The 14442-nt window shown below is 46.2% G+C and overlaps 1 protein-coding gene across 3 annotated transcripts in view; it reads right to left on the bottom strand.

Annotated features, from left to right (window-relative positions):
- Positions 1-14442, bottom strand: part of slc39a11 (solute carrier family 39, member 11) — a 644945-nt gene that overhangs the window by 308993 nt on the left and 321510 nt on the right. For all 3 annotated transcript variants that reach the window (XM_078571119.1, XM_078571120.1, XM_078571121.1), the window contains one exon: positions 7083-7244. In XM_078571119.1, the coding sequence (XP_078427245.1) occupies positions 7083-7244 (162 nt within the window). The remainder of the gene's footprint in view (positions 1-7082; positions 7245-14442) is intronic.

Raw genomic sequence — 14442 nt, 5'->3', positions numbered from 1 at the left:
TGAATGCGACATATTTTTGCCATTCATTCACAGGATGTGGGCATCACTGCAAGGCCAGCTTTTATTACCCATCCCCCACACAACTGAGTGGCCTGCGAGGACACTTAGGAGGGCAGTTAACCATCAACCACATTGCTGTGGGTCTCGGGTCACATGTAGGCCAAACCGGGTAAAGGTGGTTGTGGGGGGGGGGCAGATTTTCTTCTAAAAGAGTGTTAGTGAACCAGATGGGTTTCTATGACAATCCAGTGGTTTCGTGGTCACCATCACTGATGCCAGCTTTTTAATCCCAAATTTAGCAATTAACAGAATTTAAATTCCTCAGCTGCCATAGTGGGATTTGAACTCCAACCTCTGGAATACTAGTGCAGTAACATCAGCACTAAGCTACTGTGCCCCTTCATGGCACTGAAGAGGCAAGGTGAAAATGGAGTGAAAAGACCTTCACTGTGCAGGATTCTATATCATAATTAGCGTCTATAATCTTTACTTGGACCCCCATCTCTGACTGTTTTGATCTTCTGGAATCAGTTAATGCTGATAAGAGAACTGAGAAAGCGACGACCATGTGTGATGCATCAGGCTTATAATTCTCAAGATTTAAAGTGGCCTTCCAACCAGATGTGAAGGGGGGAAATCCAAAAGTTTCAGCGCCGTTCAGACCACGGTCTGGATGTCCTCGATAACTTGTTTGCAAACCAGATGAGCTTTTCAGCACAGGAGACTGACGCAATATTGAAAAGCACCAGGTAACTGAGCTCGTCAATTCAGATTCCGAAATCTAGGGCTGGGGTTTCCCAGTCCTGGGCCGGAAAATAGTGGGGGAACCGCTTCGGGACAGCTCCCGGACATCAGGGGACAGATCCAGCTGCCCACTCTGGATTTGCCAATTTGCATATCTGAGCTCCCAAGGGAGGCGATTTTGAGGGTTTGCCCACATTTTTGCTGTGTAGAGGCCGACAGTTTTATGGAGATTTCCTCCCTGCAGCAATCTGGGGAGCTATCAGAGCCGGAGGCTCCATGCCCCAAAGAGGAGGCTGTGGGCAGGAACGGCTAACACCACCCCCCCCCCGACCCCAACAAGCCATCCGGCAGGGTTTCGACCCTCCGTGTTGAGGTGCCCTCGAGGTCCCCGAGCTGCCCCATGTCTGCCGAGCTGCCAGCTCTTCGACTGGGCCGGCGGCATCGGGAGCGCACTTGCCATCCTTAGCTCCACAGGGGAGTATCCCTCTGCCAGTCTCGCCGCTGGAAAGTGTGGGCTCGGGACCCCCATTTGGCCCTGACATCGGGGTCTCGAAACCTGCCCCAACACCTGAAGCTCTTCAGAATAGGAGATGCCTCAAAACGTTGTCTGCCTTAATACAGCATGTCTGAAGTGATGGAAACTGGCTCTGCTGTACTGACAGACATTTATTTGTGTAAAGGCACAAATAGAGGATTTTTTTTTAAAAAGAGGACAGTGTAGAAAAGCTGATGTAGAATTACTTAAGAATTGCTGAACTCGATTCATTTTCATGAGCATTGAAGTACATTACAAGGGCAGGACTGGCCCTGAAAGGAGAACAGTCACATAGAGTGAGCTCGACATCCTATCAACAAAGGATGTGCCCATCATTGCCAGAGAGATTTTGAGAGGCATTCTCTTTAAAGATCTGGAAGAGAATTGCAGATCAGCTGATATGTACAAAGTTCATGCCACCCACTCTTGATTTTGGAGGAGAGATAATATCACTGTCCTCATGTTGAGCACAATAGTTGAAAGGCAAAAGCACATTATGCAGCTGCGTCTGTGGGATCTTAATGTACTCCCGACGCTTTACAGACAACAGCAAAGAAAGCATCTGTGCACAAAATGAACCAGAACAGCATCTTACACTCCCTCACCTACTGACATTAATGCCAGATCAAGCATTTCAGTCTTATTCTGGTGAGGGGTATGTGGAAGAAGGGGGTGTTACACTGCTCAGGGGTGATGAAAGGGCAAAAGTAAACACGAGCTTATGAGTGACCAGCACGCACACAAGGATAGAACGTCCTACCCACCACCTCTGCAGAGAGTCCTCTGACTTGTATTCCAACACATGGGCTATGTTGAGAAGTCTTTTGACACCCTCTCTGTTGCACTTGAAAGGATGGTTGGATGATGTCCTGCCATAAAAGGCTTCTGGATCGTCACCTGAAGTGCCGTGACCTGCTAGGCTATGGACTAGGTGCTGGGAGGTGGGATTAAAATGGGCAGCTAGTTTTTTTTTCAGCCTGCGCTGACACGATGGGCTGAATTGAATGGCCTCTTTCTGTGCTGTAGCTTTTCTATGGTTCTCTGGTTCAGACATCACTGAAAACTAATTGGTATGAAACCCTCAGGCAAACCTTTCCCAGCCTGGGCTCTCCTGCCAACGGTTCTCCTGCACCTGCTGCATCCTGCCCCTCCTGGCCTTGCTCCTAACTGGGAGACCATCATCTGTTGCAAAGTTTATATAACCTGCACCTACAGTCACAATATTGGTCACCTTCAGTGGGGTCCAGGTGGCCATACCTGCTGCAGAACACTTTAGTCCTGGGTGAGTTAGCTGGCACAATGCTGACCCTCTTATGTTTACCTCTATGTTCCTCCACAATCAGACAGCCCCACAGTGATTGTTACATTCCTTACTACTAACAAGGTAGCGCACTGCAAAATAAAATGGCACTGCTTTACCTTCAGTTTGGAAACTAATGGTAACCCTGACTATTACATAGAAATATTATGTACAAGCTACAGCACAGAGACAGGCTATTTGGCCCAAACCATCTACACAGCATTTCTGCTTCACATGAACCATCTCCCATTCCATTTATTTACTCTCACCCAATCTACAGATCAAATTGTTCCCTCAAAGCTGAATAGCTATAATTTTCAAATTTATTATCTGATTTTATCTTCCAGTGTTTTATCCATTGGAAGAAAAACAAACTGACAATAGTGCTCAACATTCCTCAGGTGTTTAATCCCTTCTTCATTTTTGATGCACTTTATTTCACAAGAAAAGTAAATTGCCTGGTCTCATGAGGGGGAAAACACAGCCATACGAGGTCCTGGAAGTAATTATATAGAAATCTGCATAAATAAACTGCTGGTAGCTTCAGTGATATTGACTTAGTTCCATCTTCTCCCACTGCTGCCAGATTCAACTATTAAAACCGTTTTAAATAGGCTATTCCAACTGAAATAATGTTGCCCATCCTGCAAGCAATTGCAGTTATCACGTAAAAAAAAAAGGCAAACCGCACAGCCTCACTGTAAATAATGGGGCTGTGTGAATTACTTTCCAAACTTGTATCATGAGCTACTGATACAACTGCACTGCCATCTTGCTCTTGTCCTTGCAAATGCTATCAGGTGGACTCGTTCTTGTCAGCATTTTGGGAGCTAGTTGTGGGGGTAGTGTCAAATCAATAAATATTAGCATTTAATTATCACTTCAAGTGGCATAAACAGAGCCAACAGTACAGGGTGGATGCTGAGAGGATGTTTTGCCCCTTATGGGAGAAGCAAGAACTGTTGGACAGTTTAAAAATAAGGGGCTCCCCCATTTAAGACATGGATGAGGAGAAATGTTTTCTCTCAGAAGGTCATTACTCTGTGGAATTCTCTTCCCTAGAGAGCAGTGGAGGCAGGGTCATTGAATATTTTTAAGGCTAAGTGAGATAGATTCTTGGCTTAAGGAGTAAAAGGGTGTAGGGGGTAGACAGGAAAGTAGAGTTGAGGCCACAATCAGACCAGCCATGATGATCTTATCAAATAGCAGAGCAGGCTGAAAGGGCCGAATGGCCTACTCCTGCTCCTAAATTGTATGTTTGTATCTACACTAACTATTCCAGAGAGAGCTTCCAAATTAATGTTAGTCAGTGGGGGTGGGGGAAAAAATTGGCAAACATTCTGCTGATTGGGTTTGCAGATGTTCTGAACCTCTCTATAAATCTTCTATAGTCACTGATGATTTGATAATCACATTTCAACGACAGGTTAATCATAGCACACAATGGCCCTTGGAGAGTACAAATGGTACTGTGCAACGGATGAATAATTTGGGGGAATCCAAGTAGAGTGCAATCGAATTAGAATGAGCAATGAGTCATCAGTGAAAGATTGTTGTCTCCTAATTAGGCAAGTTACAGACAGCAGCAGATGGGCATCAAGTCCTTTCCAGTCAAATAGCTGGAAGTAATGCGTCTCCTAAAATTACTTCATCAGTCCCAACTTTTCTGTCTGATATGATCTAATCTCCAATCTTTTTCCTTCTTTGAAAAGCCATGTAAATTTATATACAGACACACAAAAAAGGACAGGTAAATCCAGCTACTTATTGGGCCTGACCTATCCCATCATGCTATTAATTCTGCACATCGTCACCTCAATTTCCCTTGCGCACACAGGCACAACAGGCAGGTAAACTCTTATGTCTTAAACCGATTTTGGGAAATTCCTTCCAGGCATGTAAAGGTGATTAAACCAGTTCCAGAAGGCCACAGGAGGCAAATGACACAATCTCCCACTCCCATCCCCAAAGATTCACTTCTATAGGCCGTCATATTATCCTCAAAATACATTGCATCACTGCATTGAGCCTCAAGCCATTAGTTTAAAAAAAAATTACCATAGGCAAGTTCCAGACATAATTAAGTCATCAACTCATGTGCCAAGGAGAATTCTTCTGCTTTTTATGCATCATTTGGAGGAATTTCACTTGCCTGTTTTGAAACACATGGCATTTTAACCACAAGGCTTGACTGAGACACTGCAAGAACCCATTAGCTGTGACCACATTAACAGGGCTATGAAAAACTATGGCTTGTTATTCAGCACCATCTCAGCGTGTGCAGTGGCCTGGAGCGTGGATATGAGCAACGGACCAGCAAATGAACAGAATTAGAAACAGTGAAAAATATACAACAATACTGAAAACTTGTAACTAGATGATTATTTGCGCACTTGACCTTATTTTACACAATATAGCGGATGCTGGAAGTGAGTGGAAAAGGTGTTTGCGATGCATGAAGTTAGCTTCAAGACGATACAGACACAAGTGTGGAGTCAGAATCAGAAAAAAAAACCTTCAATAATTCAACACTTTCTCCCATATATACTGGTTATTTAACCTGAAATTTTCTACCCTTCTTTCATGTAAAAAATCCTGGGTTTGATTGAGGATTTGACAGTACAATTAAGCTTGAATTTAGTAAAGAGTAGTCAATGTGTGCAAATGGAATCAAATTTAAAGCAGATAGATGCCGGGTGTGCAGAAATGCAATGAAGTGGAGGCACACATTGCAGAGAAGTAACAGTAGTCCAAAATAACAAACGCAATCACAAATAATTGCAGGACATCTTCAAACAGTGACACTTATTAAAGCGACCCATTTTCTTTGGCATTTTATTTCATTGCAGTAAAAGAAAGCTGAGATTTATCTGTATAATATATTTTTCAGTCCCAGACACTGCAACGGGCTCAGTTGGCAACAGTCAATATCACAGAGGCCTGCAATTCCCCCTTCATCCTATGTTACATAAGTTGTCCACCCACTTATATTTGCTTTCACCTCTTAAGTGTTTTGTAATAAGATAATCGTCTCCACATGGTACTGTTCCATTATGTGGATGTGTGTGCATCAGATCAAACCTCCCTTTGCCTCACTGACTTACAATAAATTTCTAATGGCATAAGCTTCTGGATGAATAGCCCCTCTTCTTTTTACAGACATTATGTAGTTAGTAGATTGTTTTCAAACAAAAATGGAATTTTAAAAAATGGAACTGGACATAAGGAGGCAAATACTGGTTTCCATTTGCTGGAATTCTTCCTAACAGTGTTGAGGTATGCACATGCTGGGCCACTGATTGGTGGGAGTTAATCTGTACTAATTCACTGCACGACAAGTTCATGACCTGAGTTAGACTGTTGGAGTCCAGTTGAATTGATGGGTCCTCACAAAGTGTCAGGTTGACGAAAATGGGACTGCAGGGGAAATCAAATCTGACATCTGGCTATTGATTGCTCAAGAAAGATGGAAGGAAACACATGGGAGCAGGTCACCTCCTCACCCTTAAGGTGTGATGGGACAGTAAATGGAGTATGACTTTGGTGGAAAAAATGCCAGTAAATGTAGAAAAAAAAACTTAATTTCAGCATATTACACCAGAATATACCCATTAAATATTCACTATAAAACTTTAACATCTCATAGGGTGCTGAAAAAGGCAAGTACAAATATTTTAGTCGATATTGACATCCTCCATTATGGGAGTACCTTGCACTTCAGATAAATGTCTTCTCTTTCCAGCTTCTATTAAGTCTCTGACTACAATGTTCTACATTCCCTTAAGGAATTAGATTTTCTTTTCAAGGGATATTACAGTGGCTGATAGACAAGCAACAGCAATATGTAGTCTCTCTCTATCTACCCAGTCTTGTTCACAGTAATCCTCTGTTAATGGATGGTTAGAAAAAGAGAAGAAATGCACTCTGCTATATTCACTGACAGAAACTATTTTTAACTTATGTGTAAATATAGAAGGCTGCTCTAGAACTTGTCTTTCCTTTTTGATCAAATTACACTCCTTCCATTGAAACCATGGTTTTCTGTTTACTTGTCCCAGAAACCTACCACAATTTAAAAACATAATAGAGGGATGGTAGGTTCAGCAAATGGCTGCAGAGATTTGGAAGATAGTATTGCATAACTTAGCAGCTTGATGCTATCAAATGCAAAATGTAGCCCAGGCTGGGCTTGTCTAATGTCTAGGGTTTGCTATTTTTCAGCTTTCATTATTAGACCTACTCTAAATTCTATGTATTACTCTTTGACCAATTACTGAGGCCTCCAATTTCTAGAAAGACCAAGGCATCGAAGGGGGCACAAGTTGGCTTAATAGTTATTGCATCATTTCACTTTATATCTAATGTTGTTCTGCTGGAGATGTTTAACCAGCCTTTTCAGGTTGATTCAGATGGTAATATCTTCTGAGTCGCCCACATGGTCATTTGATCAAAGCGTATAATTTATCATTTATAAGAGACCTGCTAGAATTCAGTCTTTCTTACCTGGGATATTGTGTATGGTGATGGCAAGAATAAGTAATATGATGCGTTTCCAGCTGCTTTGTTCTGGTGTGGGTCTTGGATTACTAAATGTTGTCAAACCCTCGGAGTAGCTGGGTTGCTGTATCCTTTTCCTTTGATAGACCTCCCCATTATCTACTTTCTCTGAAAGAAATAAAAATACCAATAAGAAAGCTGAAAAACATTCTGCGGGACAATTTCCTTTTCTTGGCTCACCTTAAATTGGTTCGAATTCGAAATTCACTGTTCCCATTTCCAGGATTTAAAGAAACTGCAACTTTAAGCCTTTAAATATTTTCCAAGGGTAAGTGATGTTAGGTAAGGGCTGCTGAGTGGACAATCATTATGTCCTCTCAACTGGGTTAAAAACACAGGCCAGGAAGGAATGGTAGGGCAAAAGTCTCCTTTCTCTGGTCGCTGTAAAGGTTCCACCTGAAATGAGTTTAGGCAGTTTCTCATAGGAATGCCCCACAATAGTGACATGGTTACAAAAATAAAATTAGGCCAAATAATAACCTCCCCATGCCCTCTCCTATCAAGACATAGTGACGGAATTAAGAAATGGCTTCTTCCCCAGTTAGATTCACACAGAAAAAATACCTAGCTGGTCAGAAATTTACTCAGCAGCTTATTCTTAATCTGACACACTCATTCGAACAGTTTTCTTTCAGATCACACCCACTCTGGTAAACAAGTATTCTGTTGAGTCTGCAGGACATCCAGGTTTCAAATGCTGAAACCCTAACACAAAGTTAAGACAAGGAAAACTGCTGTCATACATTTATTACAGGCCACTGGAAGAATGCATAGAAATGATCCTTTGAAATAATCTTTCAAAGGATAGATCAGAAAATTACATTGAAATATGAACTCAGTTTCAATATATTGCTGAAACTTCAGAACAAGTTTCAGAATAAAGAATAAGGCAGAATTAATTGCAAATAGGGAACTCTTTAGAGTAACACAGATGATCCCAGATGTCTTGAATGTTTCTAAGGCAGCTAGATTCAAACTGCACTTAAAGAGGCTTGGTGTAAATGTTTATTTGTCTCTGGGCATACCAGACAAGTGAGCTGGTAATACTTCATATTTGCAGTATAAGGGCTGGTACATAAAGGGTTAATGCGGGACTGAGAACAGGACCGTCCACACAGTGATGTAAGAGAACACGTGACCTGCACCTAGGGGTAGTGTGATGTTGGACAGAGACGTGTAGAAGCAAGCATGGAGACAGCTCCTAGCTTGGACCTTGACTGTACCTATGTATATAATTTCTAGAAATTAATAAATGCTCACTGTTGAACTACCTAAGACTACGAATACCTTAATAATACCTACTGAACTACACCCAACACCTTACAACAATTTGAGTTTCACACAAAATGGCTGCATTGATATAACAACAGGGCCTGCACTTTGAAATATGAATGTGAACCTTACATAGATCAAACCTACCAGATCAGAGTGTGACCCTGTCATTAATTCAGAAGCATTTTGGTAACACTCAAATGTCATCGCATTTCACGTCACACAGAAAGGAGTTGCTCCATGAAATTTGTAACTTACAAAAATATATGCAAGAAATTACCTGCAGTAGGAAGGATACAGACAGAACCTCATCATGTTCATCAGCAATGTCTGAACATACTCCACATATAGTGAATTATTTCAAAGTGCAGGCCCTGTTGTTATATCAATGCAACCATTTTGTGCGAAACTACAAACTGCAATGAAATGAAAGGCCAGTCAATCTGTTTGGGTTATGCTAGTTGAAGATTGAATGTTTTTTTTTGTAAAAATATACTTTATTCATAAAATATCTTCAATCACATTCAAAACCATTTCAAAAACAACATTACAAGGGTACAATCCAGGTTAAACTTTTACAAAATGTATCACCAGGTGCATCAGTACAAACAATATTACAATCATTTACAGCCTTTCATTTTGATCTGTACAGCCCGAGGGGCTCTAAACAGTTCCCAGTCTCTCGGTGCGCTGTGGTAGAAAGGTCTTAGACAGCGACCCTTCCCCATTGCGCCTTTGCGGCAGCTGCCCCAAGCTTTAGTGCGTCCCTCAGCACGTAGTCCTGGACTTTGGATTGTGCCAGTCCGCAACAATCGGTCGGGGACAACTCTTTGTGCTGGAAGACCAACAAGTTTCGGGCAGACCAAAGCGCCTCTTTCACCGAGTTGATGATCCTCCAGCTGCAGTCGATGTTTGTCTCGGTGTGTGTCCCTGGGAACAGCCCGTAGAGCACAGAGTCCTGTGTCACCGAACTGCTCGGGATGAACCTCGACAGCAACCACTGCATCTCTCTCTGATTAAACTGATAAGAACAGATTTTTTTTTTTTGTAAAAATATACTTTATTCATAACATATCTTCAATCACATTCAAAACCATTTCAAAAACAACATTACATGGGTACAATCCAGGTTACACTTTTACAAGATGTATCACCAGGTGCATCAGTACAAACAATATTACAATCATTTACAGCCTTTCATTTTGATCTGTACAGCCCGAGGGGCTCTAAACAGTTCCCAGTCTCTCGGTGCGCTGTGGTAGAAAGGTCTTAGACAGCGACCCTTCCCCATTGCGCCTTTGCGGCAGCTGCCCCAAGCTTTAGTGCGTCCCTCAGCACGTAGTCCTGGACTTTGGATTGTGCCAGTCCGCAACAATCGGTCGGGGACAACTCTTTGTGCTGGAAGACCAACAAGTTTCGGGCAGACCAAAGCGCCTCTTTCACCGAGTTGATGATCCTCCAGCTGCAGTTGATGTTTGTCTCGGTGTGTGTCCCTGGGAACAGCCCGTAGAGCACAGAGTCCTGTGTCACAGAACTGCTCGGGATGAACCTCGACAGCAACCACTGCATCTCTCTCCAGACTTTCTTTGCAAAGGCACAATCCACAAGGAGGTGAACAACGGTCTCTTCCCCACCACAGCCACCTCGAGGGCAACGTGCAGAGGGGGTGAGCCTCCTGGCGTGTAGGAAGGATCTGACGGGGAGGGCCTTTCTCACCACCAGCCAAGCTACGTCTTGGTGCTTGTTGGAAAGTTCTGGCGATGAGGCATTCTGCCAAATGACTTTGACAGTCTGCTCGGGGAACCATCCCACAGGGTCCACCCTCTCCTTTTCCCTCAGGGCCTCTAGGACGTTACGTGCTGACCACTGCCTGATGGACTTGTGGTCAAAGGTGTTTTTCTGCATAAATTTTTCCACCAGGGACAGGTGGTACGGCACGGTCCAACTACTTGGAGCGTTCCGCGGCAGCGTGGCCAGACCCATCCTTCGCAACACCGGGGACAGGTAGAACCTCAGCACGTAGTGACACTTGGTGTTTGCGTACTGAGGGTCTACGCACCGCTTGACGCAGCCACACACAAAGGTGGCCATCAGTATGAGGGCGATGTTGGGCACGTTTTTTCCCCCTTTATCTAGAGGCTTGTACATCGCGTCCCTGCGGACACGATCCATTTTCGACCTCCAGATAAAGCGGAAGATGGCTCGAGTGATTGCCATCGCGCAGGAGTCTGGAATGGGCCAGACCTGCGCCACGTACAGCAACAGCGAGAGTACCTCACACCTGATGACCAGGTTCTTACCCGCAATGGAGAGGGAGCGTCGCTCCCACATGCCCAGTTTCCTTTTCACCATAGCCACTCGCTCCTTCCAGTTTCTAACGCATGCCCCGGTCCCTCCGAACCATATCCCCAGCACCTTCAGGCCGTCAGCCCTGACAGTGAAGGGGACAAAGGATCGGTCAGCCCAGTTCCCAAAGAACATGGCCTCGCTCTTCCCACGATTTACCTTGGCTCCCGAGGCCAGTTCGAACTGGTCGCAGACGTGCATCAGTCTGCGCACCGACAGCGGATCCGAGCAGAAGACGACGACGTCGTCCATGTACAGGGAGGCTTTTACCTGAGTGCCTCCACTGCCTGGGATCGTCACTCCTCTTATGCCCGGATCCTTCCTGATGGACTCGGCAAAGGGTTCTATGCAGCACACAAAAAGGACAGGCGAGAGAGGGCAGCCCTGCCTGACTCCAGATTTAATCGGAAAGCTATCTGTTTCCCACCCATTGATTGAGACTGCGCTACTGATGTTAGTGTAGAGCAGTTGGATCCAATTTCGAATTCCCTCCCCAAAGCCCATTTTGGAGAGCACATCCCCCATGTAGGTGTGCGATATTCTGTCAAAGGCCTTCTCCTGATCCAAGCTGATGAGGCAGGTATCCACACCCCTGTCCTGTACATAGGCAATCGTATCCCTGAGCAGCGCCAGGCTGTCAGAGATCTTCCTGCCTGGCACAGAGCAGGTCTGGTCAGGGTGAATCACCAATTCCAGAGCGGATTTGACCCGGTTGGCGATGACCTTGGACAGAATCTTATAGTCCATATTCAACAGTGAAATGGGTCGCCAATTTCTAATTTCCTCCCTTTCCCCCTTGTGCTTGTAGATGAGGGTGATGATGCCTTTCCTCATGGATTCTGACATGCTGCCGGCCAGGAGCATACTCTCGTACACTTCTAGCAGGTCTGGGCCGATCAAGTCCCACAGAGCCGAATACAACTCCGCCGGCAGGCCGTCGCTTCCGGGGGTTTTACTCTTCTCGAAGGACTCGAGGGCCTTAGTCAGTTCGTCAGGAGTTAGCGGTTTGTCTAGGCTCTCCCGCGTACTGTGGTCTAGGACCTCCGTGATAGAGGACAGGAAGGACTGGGAGGCCGTGCTGTCCGTGGGCTTCACGTCATACAGTCCGGCATAAAAGGATTTGCTGATCCTCAGAATGTCGGACCGTGATGACTTTACTGAGCCGTCTTCTTCCTTCAGGCTGCTGATCACAGAGCGCTCTCTGTGTACCTTTTGGAAGAAGAAACGTGAGCACGTCTCATCCTGCTCCACGGAGCGGACTCTGGAACGGAAGATGATCTTGGAGGCCTCCGAGGCAAAGTGCGAGGCTTGCTGGCCCTTCACCTCTTGGAGCTCCTCCTTGACATCGACCCCCATCGACTGCAGCCGGAGCAGATTCTGCATCTTTTCCTGGAGTCGGGACATTTCCCTCTGTTCCTTTCTAGCTTTCTGGGTGCCTTTGAGGATGAAAAACCTCTTGATGCTTCCCTTGATCACTTCCCACCAGTGTGTCAGGGACTCAAAGAGGGGTTTCACGGTTCTCCAACCTTTGTAATCCCTCTTGAGCTCCTCAATGTTCTCTGGGGTCAGCAGTTGCACATTTAGCTTCCATGCCCCCCTGCCCACCCTCAGGTCTTCCTCCAAGTGGCAGTCCGCCAGTAGGAGGCAGTGGTCAGAGAAGAACACCGGCTTGACCTCGGTGGATCTGACTGTGAATGCACGGGACACAAACAGGAAGTCTATCCTGGAACGAATGGACCCGTCTGGCCGCGACCAGGTGTATCTACGCTGCGCTCCGTCTGCAGGGTTGCTGAAGACGTCGTGCAGCTTGGCATCCTTAACTGTTTCCATCAGGGATCTGGACGTAGCGTCCAATCTGCTTCCGGCCCTGCCGGATCGTCCAGCCGCATCGATGATGCAGTTGAAGTCCCCGCCCAGAATGACCGGCCTGGAGGTCGCCAGCAGCAGTGGGAGCTGCTGAAAAACCTCCAGCCGCTCAGCCCCTTGTGCCGGGCCGTACACGTTAATTAACCGGAGTGGAGCGTTCTTGTACATTACGTCTGCTACCAGGAGTCGCCCGCCCACCACCTCCTTGACCTCGGAGACGGTGAAGTTGCCTCCCCGCAGCAGAATACCCAGGCCGGAGGAACGAGAGTCGTTTCCGCCCGACCAGATCGATGGCCCGTGGGACCACCATCGTGACCATTGCCTGTAGGAGCTGAGGTGCGGTATCGCACACTCCTGCAGAAACAACAGGTCAGCTTTGACCTTGGCTAGGTAGTCCAAGGTCGCAACACATCGCGTAGTAGATTTAATGCTACGCACATTTATGGATACAATCTTTAAACCCATATTAAAGCATTTATTCTCCTACCAAACCCACTGTCTCTGAGAGTCCCAGACCTTTAGTCTGCTCCTTCATACCCGTAGTGAGCTCAAATTCCTTCACTTTGGATGGGCTGAGGTAGATCTCCTTGGCCGTGTTCTGCTCCAGTGGCATCTGGAGGTTCACGTAGTGAGCGGATTTTGAGATGACCTTTGCTGGAGAAGCTTCTCCAAAACTCACCCCCTCTGGGGGGTTGCTGTTCCCGGCTTCCTGGAGCTGGGGTGCGATGATTGCCTCACTGCTCCCAGATTCCAGGGGCTGTGGTGCACTGGCCTCCTCAGGTTGCAGGCCAAGTTGGGGTGCGCTGGTCTCCTTGTTGTCTCCAATTTTCTGGAGCTCGGGTGTATCGTCCTCCAACGCCCTGGAGCTTTGCCGCCTCTTCTGTCGGTGCCGCTCTGGCACTTCCTCATCCGAAGAGCTGCTGCCCTTGTCATCCGTGTCGGATGGGAGACGCCTCTTGCCGCTTCTCTGGGAAACGCCTTTGCTTCTTCTTCGCTCCCTCTTACTTTTCTTGTTCTTCACCGTCCGCCACTCCCCCTGCTGCTTTTCCACTGCTGCCTCCTCCTCCATTGATTCGCTGTCCTGAGGACTGGAAGGTTCAGGGGGTAGTGCTGTTGATTGGCCAATTAAGAGTGCGGGCTGGTTCCAGGCCGCAGACTGAAAGTATCCCTCCCAATCAGAGCAGTAGGGCGGGATATCCGGCATTGGAGCTTATTGGCCGTGACCCGGATCGAGGTCACAGCTCGTAATTTAAAGGACCACTCTGGCCTCTTTAGCAGCGCAATGCAGAAATGGACCTCTCTGCATGAGGTCTCAGGTTCTTAGATCAGGAATTTAAGTCAGTATACATCTTCTTCTTCCATGAAGCACTTCCAGTGGCCAAAGAACACTGAACAGCCAGGATTTAACTCTGCCCTCAGACGTCCCACCATTACAGCCTGCCTGATGAAAAAGGACAGGAAATATGGCTGGTGTCAATCCCACTCTGAAAGTGTTTTGTTCCATTCTGCACATATTATGGCAGTCGACTGCCTTTTTAATGAGCACAACTAGCCTACTGTCTTCAATTTGCATAGCACTGGCAGGCTCCAGATTTCCAGACCCACCCACTAACCGTATTATCCCAGACTGGCATGATGATGCCAGGAATGTGGCCCGACGTCTTCGTGCCCAATAATACGTTGGCACGTGCACGTTTCGCTCTGGTTTTTGGAGCATATCATTCAGGCCTTGGAGTGGGACTTGAACCCAGGGCCCTGTGACCCCGCGGACAGGCTGGCAATGGGCTGCAAAGAGATTGGATAGCTTTGACATAGATTCAGG

This window comes from Cetorhinus maximus, chromosome 24 (assembly GCF_964194155.1).
Source record: "Cetorhinus maximus chromosome 24, sCetMax3.hap1.1, whole genome shotgun sequence".
Taxonomy (NCBI): Eukaryota; Metazoa; Chordata; class Chondrichthyes; order Lamniformes; family Cetorhinidae; genus Cetorhinus; species Cetorhinus maximus.
This window is presented reverse-complemented; position numbering and strand designations above follow the sequence as displayed.